This window comes from Panicum virgatum, chromosome 2K, assembly GCF_016808335.1.
Source record: "Panicum virgatum strain AP13 chromosome 2K, P.virgatum_v5, whole genome shotgun sequence".
NCBI lineage: Eukaryota > Viridiplantae > Streptophyta > Magnoliopsida > Poales > Poaceae > Panicum > Panicum virgatum.
Window position 1 is genome coordinate 37,913,232 of NC_053137.1, and position 9,746 is coordinate 37,922,977.

Genomic DNA, 9,746 nt, shown 5'->3' on the forward strand with positions numbered 1-9,746 from the left:
TTATCCTTGATTTACCCTGTGCATTATATTCTATTTATACCCCTCCGTGGGTGTGGTTGGACTTGCTGAGTACGTTTGTACTCATCCCACTCTTAATTTTTACAGAGGAAGATCCAGACTTCGTTACCAAAGACGTTGAGTAGAGGTCCCGTCTTACATCCAACTTTGCCTGTGGATAGGGTCACCCGCAGGAGGTTCCGTATGGCGCAAGACTCTGATGACCCCCTCTTCGTAGTTAATATCGTTGTGTGGGTGTTAGTTATTATTCTCGCGATAGTGGCGCTTCACTGCCCATTACCGCATAGAGTTGTACGGTAATGTACCATCTGATGTAATAAATGTGTTATTAGCCTTCTGAGACTGATATTTGTATCACATTTAAGTTTTCTCTTACGAGGAGACGTTTCAATCGCGCTCTCCAACCTTTCCGTACCGCGGAAAGGCTGCGACAGTGCCTATACCACACATCTTTCTGACGCGGTTGCCATCTCTCGAGACACGTACCTCCTGGCGACACATTCAAGACCTCCAAACGAGAGTTTTTTCCAATGCTCCGGCGCGTCGCCGTCCATGTGCCGCAGCTCCATCCACGCCCTCGGGTGATGGCCTCATCTCGCGCTCCTGGTTCCGCGACGTCGTCGACAATGGCACTCATGGTGGCAAGGCGGCACCAATCAAGGTTGGAGAATCTCTCTGCCGATGTGGTCGTTCAGATCGCAGGTCACCTCCCTGGGTGCGGCCAATGGTAAGGTAGGACACGAAGGCCTCGTAGCTGAGGGATCTCCCTGCCGATGTCGTGTTCACATCTGCCCGTGCCCTTGCGCGGCGCTCGCGGCGGCCTCGAGCGGTAGCTGCGGGGTTGACTGTGCCGGGCCCTCGCGCAGCAGCCGCGGCGGCTCGGGCGCCCCCAGCGCGGGAGAACTGCTTGCCCGACCGGGCGGGTGCGTAGCTCGAGCCTTCTCATTTGCACAATGTTGGGAAAAGAGAAACTAAAATAATTGATAAGATATCCCTCGTCGTTTATTTTTTTTGTATGAATAGGAGTTATCAAGAAATTAGCTACAACATTTTTTTGGCAACAGAGCTTCCATAGCAAAAAGACGCCATGGAAGGCGAAATCTGGTCAGACGGTGCGAAGCATGGACGGTGACAAAACAGAGGACTTCATTTTTTTTTGGGGGAGGGGGGACCCCTTACTTGGCTGCTTGACTCACATTCATTGGAAATCCGGATGCCAGATGGAATCCCAGAAGGCCAAATATTATCTATCGTTGGAAATGTTGCAACTCATTAATTAGGAAGGTCGTCAACAAGCTTGCTAGCTGCAAGTTTTAGATGTTAATATTTTCTATCTTGAGAACCAAGTCCAGATTGATCTTCAAATTTGGTGAAGATTACGGATCAGAGTATGCCTACTGGAGTTTTTATCAAGTTGTTTGTTCACAAATGTAATGGCGCACTTTGTTGAAATATATTAATTTGTTATCAGATATCTTGTATAGTTCTTCCTTATGACGATTATGTACATGCATATATAGCATAAGTAAAATACAGACAGCAATTAAATCTGAAAGCTATAAAACTGACTGAACATTAGCAAATAGTCTCATGGTGCCATGCATACACTAAATGCAGTCCATGCTGTTCATTACATATCTACTCCGACCCTCGGCGCTTCTTGTTCGATGGGGCAGTATTTTGAGCTTTATCTTCAACACATATCTGTAAAATCTTTGAATAAGGAGGCAGCCGTGATTCCCATGCCATAAGCTCGAACATCTCCTTTGGAGGAGAAGCTGAGCCTACTATTAAGTCCTCAAATGTGACCCTAGGAAGTTGGGTTGCAGAAACATCCCCTCCTATATGAGGAGGCAAAGTACGAAACGGAGCTGGATAATAGATCAATTTTGTGATGTCAATTGGACGATCTTTCCAACAATTATTTCTTGGATGGTCGCCAAACAACAACATATTGTTCTCTAAGGTCCCTTTGTACCTTTTTAAGACATGGAACCAGAACTGGGTGTTGAGATGCTTTCTCAGTACATCAGCCAAAATGTTTCCAATGATCCACGACCTATCCATCAGTGCTGCTAACTCATTTCCTATCGACAATAACTGTGGGCAGTCCTCTGGTTTTGTGCTTCCAAATGCCAAAACCTTGAACACATAGCTGAACTCCTCTACTGACAACAGTTTCAGATGAACTGGCTTTACGGTACCAAGTCTCGCAAGCTTTTCAAGCCTACTTATGATTATCACTTTGGTCCCTTCACCCATGCGGGATACACAAGAATAGAACTTCATCCAATCGTCATCATTTACATCTGACATAAATTCAATCACGACTAAAGTCCTCACACGTGGGAATTTCTCATGTTCTATTCTGCTTATGACATGCTCAGAAATATGCAGTATCGAAGAGAAATGGCTGCGAATCTTCTCGTTGTTGCAGACATGAGAAACAAGAGTTCTTTTGCCAACCTTATGACCACCAATGATTGGAAGAATGGCTGGGTCACCCTGATCATTGAAATTTCCCTGCAGCAGTGTGTTGAGAACATGCTGCTTTTCCACATAGCGACTGAACATGAAGTTATCGACATAAAGATACGTGTCGTTCCTGCACACTTTGTCCTCACTTGTACGCATCGGGAAGAACTTTTCAATCGATCACCCATCCCGAAATTGCTCCAAACCTAGCACGTTTAACATCAGAGTTCTTTCGAGGTCGGAAAGTTGGAGCTTGTTGGTATGAGTATGCTATTAAGTCTATTAAGTCCTGGGTCGGGATGCCACACGAACTGGTGAAAGCAAGTGTTCTAACCCCACGGTGGACGCGAAAACTGTTGGTAGAGTGAACCTACTAGGTATATTCGTTAGTATGATTTCTAACTCATGCTCTTGGTATTATCACAACTCACAAGCATGAAGAAAACAACATGCCACCGAGAGTGATGGTGATAGTCACGTACAACAAACTGCCCTAGTCTCCATGCCATATGGTCCACGGTCTCCTTGCCAATTGACCACGGCACATTAATTGATCACGGTCTCCATACCGATTCAAATAGCTAGATAAGCCTTAAAGCAACTTCATGTTACTAAAGCAGTAGCAGCTCACATCAGTTTGCAGCCATAATCTCTATCTCTATCTCTATCTCTACTTATACTATACTACTAAAAAAACGATTGAGAGAAAAAAATTTGGTGCGACCCTAACCCCCCTCCCCGTGGTGGCTCTGCCGTGCGAGGTGTTCTATCGGTCCGATCGGGAAGCCCTCCGTGCGATCGCCCAAACCCATCGCACGCCATCCCCGTGCCGGCGCCGCAATCCTGCCCCCTCCCCCGCGATCCCGCCCCCTCCCCCGTCACACATCGTCCCTGCGCCCGACGCTCGCTCCCCCGCGCCGGCGTCGCCGTTGCCCTGCATCGGCCGCCGCTCCTTCCCCGATGTCGCCGATCTACTCAGCCCTGTCTGCCCCAGGGTTTTACTTACCGACCGGTCCGACCAAACCGGTGTGGTCCGGTACCGGTATACCGGTCCGGTTTGGCCGGAAACCGGTCGGTACCGGTGGAATTCAAATTTGAATTCAAATTTCGCAGTACAACCGGTTTGTACCGGTATACCGGCCGGTTTGACCGGTTTACCGGTCGGTTTGACTGGTAACCGGCCAAATTCAATTTTTTTTCTTTTTTGGTTTAAATTCAAATGCCCATAAAATATACTAAATGAATGTTTGTATAACATGTTTTATTTTTTTTTCTTTTTTTCATGCTTTTCAGTCTGCAGTGAGGATTCATGCCCATCTGAAAGACTGAAAGTGCTACATAACAACAACAAACAACATAGCTTTTTTTCCCAAGCAAGTTGGAGTAGGCTAGAGATGAAACCCGACAGAAATAAGTTCAAGGTTCAGGCGCATTGATAGCTAGTCTCCAAGCGCTCCTATCCAAAGCTATCTCTTTAGAGATATTCCAATCCTTAAGGTCTCTCTTAACCGATTCATCCCACGTCAGTTTAGGTCTACCTCTACCCCTCTTTACATTATCGACCCGCTCAAGAACCCCATTACGTACCGGCGCCTCAGGAGGCCTTCGTTGGACATGTCCAAACCATCTCAGCCGATGCTGGGTAAGTTTCTCCTCAATTGGTGCCACCCCGACCCTATCCCGAATAACTTCATTTTGGACTCTATCCCTCCTTGTGTGCCCACAAAACCACCGCAACATCCGCATCTCTGCTACACTCAGTTGCTGGACATGTCGCCTTTTTGTAAGCCAACATTCAGCATCGTATAACATCGCCGGACAAATTGCTGTCCTATAGAATTTGCATTTTAGCTTTTGTGGCACCCTCTTGTCACAAAGGATGCCAGAAGCTTGCCGCCATTTCAACCAGCCAGCTGAAATTCTATGCTTAACATCTTCATCAATGTCGTCATCTTTTTGTAGCACCAATACTAAATACCGAAAAGTATCCTTCTGGACCACCACTTGCCCATCTAGACTAACGTCTCCCCCCTCATGCCTAGTCGCGCTGAAATCGCACATCATGTACTCGGTCTTGGTCCTAATAAGTCTGAACCCTTTCGACTCTAACGTGCGTCTCCATAGCTCTAACTTCCTATTAACCCCTGCCCTACTCTCATCAACTAGCACCACATCATCAGCAAAGAGCATACACTAAGGGATCTCACCTTGTATATCCATTGTGACCTCATCCATCACTAAAGCAAATAAGTAAGGGCTCAATGCTGACCCCTGGTGTAGACCTATGTTAATAGGAAAGTCAGTGGTGTTGCCATCACATGTCCGGACAAACGTCGTCGCATCCTTGTACATATCCTTAATGAGGGTAATGTACTTAGTTGGGACTTTGTGCTTCTCCAAGGCCCACCACATGACATTTCTCGGTACTTTATCATATGCCTTCTCAAGGTCAATGAAGACCATGTGCAAGTCCTTCTTCTGCTCCCTATATCTCTCCATCAATTGTCGTATTAAGAAAATCGCCTCCATGGTTGACCTTCCAAGCATGAACCCAAATTGGTTTTGGGTCACACTTGTCACTCTTCTTAGGCGATGCTCGATAACCCTCTCCCAAAGCTTCATTGTATGGCTCATCAGCTTAATCCCACAGTAGTTAGTACAACTTTGAACATCGCCATTATTTTTGAAGATAGGTACTAATATACTTCTCCTCCATTCTTCCGGCATCTTGTTTGACCGAAAAATGAGATTAAAAAGCTTAGTTAACCATACTATTGCTCTATCTCCTAGGCATCTCCACACCTCAATGGGGATACCATCAGGGCCCATCGCTTTACCTCCCTTCATCCTCTTCAAAGCCTCCCCGATCTCTACCTCCTGAATTCTCCTCACAAAACATCTGTTGGTATCGTCAAAAGAGTCATCTAACACAAGGGTAGGGTCCTCACTCTCCCCATTAAACAACTTGTCGAAGTACTCTCTCCATCTATCCATGATCTCCTCATCCTTCACTAGCAGTCGATCTGTCCCATCCTTAATGCATTTGATTTGGTTGATGTCCCTTGTCTTCCGCTCGCGGATCCTAGCCATCCTATAAATGTCCTTCTCCCCTTCTTTCGTGCCTAGCCGCTGATACAGGTCATCATACGCCTTACCCTTTGCTACACTCACAGCTCGCTTTGCAACCCTCTTCGCTAGTTTATAGTACTCGATGTTGGCTGCACTCTTGTCAAGGTGGAGGCGCTTGAAACACTCCTTCTCCTTAATAGCCCTTTGCACCTCGTCGTTCCACCACCAGGTGTCTTTCCCCTCCTGTTTGCCTCCCCTACTCACGCCAAACACCTCTGAGGCCACCTTCCGAACACATGTTGCCATCTTTAGCCACATGTCACTGCGTCTTCTCCTTCTTCCCAAGGCCCCTCACCTAGCATCCTTTCCTTAAACGCTTGTGCCGCTTCCCCTCTAAGCTTCCACCACTTTATTCTCGCAATCTTGGCACGTTTGTCCCGGTGGACGCGTACCCGAAGACGAAAGTCCGCCACCACAAGCATGTGTTGAGGGACAACACACTCCCCTGGTATCACCTTACAATCTAAGCAATCACGTCTATCCTCCCTCCTAGCAAGGATAAAGTCGATCTGGCTCCAGTGTTGTCCACTACGAAACGTCACAAGATGGGATTCCCTCTTCTTAAACACGGTATTCACTATCAACAAGTCGTAGGCTAACGCGAAATTCAACACATCCTCCCCCTCTTGACTCCTGCTACCATACCCAAAACCCCCGTGCACTCGCTCGAACCCTACATTAGTCGCACCCACATGGCCGTTGAGATCTCCTATGAAGAGTTTCTCGCTGGTAGGCACGGTACTAACCATGCTATCTAGATCTTCCCAGAACTGCATCTTGCTGCTCTCACTAAGGCCTACCTGAGGGGCATAGGCACTGATCACATTCAAAACCGAATCTCCAACTACCAACCGGATTAAGATAATATGGTCGCCTTGCCTTCTAACCTCTACGACTCCATCCTTAAGGCTCCTATCAATCAAGATGCCTACACCATTCCTACCCGGAGTTGCTCCCGTGTACTAAAGCTTGAAGCCAGTATCCTCAACCTCCTTCGCCTTCTGGCCCTTCCATTTAGTCTCCTGAACGCATAGAATATTTACACGCCTCCTAATTATTGCATCAACTAGCTCTCGCAACTTACCCGTTAGGGACCCTACGTTCCAGCTACCTATACGAATCCTAGTTGGCTCGGCTATCTTCCTTACCCTTCGCACCCGTCGAGGGAAGTGCGAAGACTCTTGCTCATTTTTCACTACACCCGGGCATAGATGTAGCGCGCCATTCAGGTGACGACCCGACCCTTTCTCACTTATCATCGTACCCAGGTCACGATACGACGCGCCCTTGGGGGGATGGCGACCCGGCCCTTGCCCATTTATCACCACACCCGGGTTCCGATGTAGCGCGTCGCTAAGAGAGTTACGCCCCCAACGAGTTTCTTGTGGGTTTCAAATCCATTAGAGTGGCTATTTTTTATGCTAGTTTGCCAAAACCTAACGCAACCCTCCTCCTTTACCCGGGCTTGGGACCGGCTATGCTGAGATGACTCAGGAGAGAGAGTCTTCCATACATGCTACATGAAAATTACTTCTGAACCAAATAGGGAGAATCGATGTTAAATTCAGTTGTAACCAGTGCAGTCTAGATGAGCGAAGGATATATGCAAGATAATGAGCTGTGTATACAAAGTGAAGTTAACTTGGAGCCAAACTGACAATCAGCAGTTACAAACTAGATTAATACTCTATTCAACTTGATTTAGTCTTCAGCAGGAAGGCAATAGTTGTGACTGAAGCTTCTATATGATCAAGGCTTGGTTTCTCACTATAATTGATCAGATAGCATGGCCATCAAACCAATGGCCTGGCCATCTGTGGACCCACCTCCTCATTGTCTTCCCCATCCTGCATGGCCATTGGACTCAAACTGATCCAAAAATAAGTCTTCAATTTCTTTTTCTGTGCGTGCAGGATATTCTATTCTAGATTTGAGTTAATTCCCTGAATGCCATCAAAATTTTAGTCAATCCCTTTAATGCCATTAAAATTTAGGCCATCCCTTGAATGCCACTAAAATTTTACTCCAATCCCTTCGGTGTCATTCCGTGAGTGTGTTGTTAGAATTGACCGTTAAATGAGGGAGAAAAGAGTGTGTTGTTAGAATTGACCGTTAAATGAGGGAGAAAAGGCGTCGAGCAACCGCAATAGCTTCAGCTTGATGGGGTCCTTCCTGGTATCAGCAAGTGCACGGCCATTCTTGAGGAAATCAAGGATGCCAGCACGGGCCGCAATCTCCGGAAAGCACGATGGCATGGCCTCCGGTCGCCGCTCAAACACCGCTGCACAGAGCTCCCTCTCAACTTCCACGATATCCCCACGCTCATCGGCTAATCAACGGAGCAGGCGAGCAGCGGTCAAGCCACCCGTTCGCGTCGAGGCAGTCGAGGATTAGGCCCAGCTTGTGCACAACGGAGGCAGGGATCTGAGGAGGCACGACGGACGCCGGGCTGGAGCTGTCTGCGTCCTTCATGGCAAGCGGCGCCGAGTGCTCCGCAAGGTGCCGGCCGAACTCGGCCTCGAGCATGCCGAGGGCGGATTCCAGGAGCCCTGCGTCGAGGCTGGCGAGGTCGGCGACGAAGCGGGGGTCGGCGAGGTCGCGCTCCCTGAGGTAGGCGACGATGTCGGCGAGCCTCTGCGCTGCGAGACCGCAGTTGTCGGCGAACAGGCGGAGCGCGGCCTCGAGCTGCGCGAGCACGGCGAGGTACCCCGGGAGGTCCCCGGCGAGCGAGCCGCGCGCGAGGAGTGCGACCTCGAGCCCGTGCACAGCGTCGAAGACCTTGAGCACGGCGGCGGCGGACCGAGCGCGCGTTCGATGTCGCGGCCGGCCACCGCGAGCGCCTCGTGAGACGCATGGATTGGGCGCGCCGAGGCCTCCATCGCGGGGAGGCGTGCCCGGATCCCCTCCACCCGCGCCGCGTCATGCGCCAGCGCCCGGCCCAGCGTGCGCGACAGGTCCACCCTGGCGCGCAGCGCCTAGCGCGCCGCCAGCAGCCGCTCCTCCGCCGCCTCGTCGCTGTCGCGCGGGTGTGCTTGTCCGCCCTCGTGCGGCGCCCCTCCTGGCGGCGCGCGCGACGGGGGACGGGGGGTGCGGGCGGGCCTGGAGGTGAGGTGTGGACGTGTGGTTGGGAGTTCGAGATAGGTTCCAGGGTAGAAACGAAAAAATGCATACATCCGAGTTTAATGGTGCTTTCACGGTTTCCGCTTGGAATATAACGGAAATAGCACTGAGGGGATTGAAGTAAAATTCCAGTGGCAATGAAAGGATGACCTAAATTTTGATGGCATCGAAGGAATTGGCTAAAATTTTGATGGCATTCAGAGAATTAACTCTCTAGATTTCGGGAGCAGCGTTCTGAGGTAACCGCAATCTCCATCTAATTTTACTGTGAGTTCGTTGGTCTGTAGTTTTGCAGCTGCTCATTATCTATATGCAAGATGTAGTTTGCTACATCACTTTTATTTTGCTGTAGAGATTCAACTCAACTTTTTACATCAATAGCAACTAAATGGCTAAAATTAGATTTTATTTGGCCTCCTGTTTCTATCAAAATGTTCAGCTGCCCCTTAATGCAAATAATTTCCAATTTGCTTCAAATTCATAGTACATTTATCATAGGTGGGTTACCTGCATTGTTTCTCAGCACGTAAACAACTACACCAAGCCTTTCTGATACATGACCATGTTTCTAGCATAATGATGCATACAGAACAGCTGCTATAGCTTTTGCTAATTCAGTGTTATGTGTTAGAGTATAATAGTCAAGGGTAGTTTAGTCTTTTCCTATTCTAGGGTTTGGGTGCTCCCATGTACTATATATATCCCCATTTGGGGCTGGTTAATCCATCCAACATTTCAGCCTCCAGTCTTATTTGTAACATGGTATCAGCTACGGTTGAACTCCAAGATCCGGTAGTCACCCGCCGTCGTCTCCGCTGCGCCGTCCCCGGGAGGATCGATCTTCCCTCGCGGGGGCGGCATCTCCAGTAGCCCCAAACCCATTTCTTTTCCGTAGATTGAGTCGCAGCAAAGTAGCAGCAGCGAGTATCCATTTTTTTTCATCCGGCGCATCCGTCCACTCTAACATTATGCACTTCGCTCCCCTGTTTGATTGTGACCTTTTT

The 9,746-nt window shown here is 48.7% G+C and overlaps 1 protein-coding gene across 1 annotated transcript; it reads right to left on the bottom strand.

Moving 5' to 3' along the window:
* Window positions 1-1,656: 1,656 nt before the first annotated feature.
* Window positions 1,657-2,652, bottom strand: LOC120695265 (putative disease resistance protein At3g14460). The gene has a single exon (XM_039978555.1). The coding sequence runs from the start codon at window positions 2,650-2,652 to the stop codon at window positions 1,657-1,659; it is 996 nt and encodes a 331-aa protein (XP_039834489.1).
* Window positions 2,653-9,746: the final 7,094 nt, after the last annotated feature.

Coding starts and splice junctions, on each gene's coding strand:
- LOC120695265 (XM_039978555.1), bottom strand. CDS start 2,652: ATGCGTACAAGTGAGGACAAAGTGTGCAGGAACGACACGTATCTTTAT.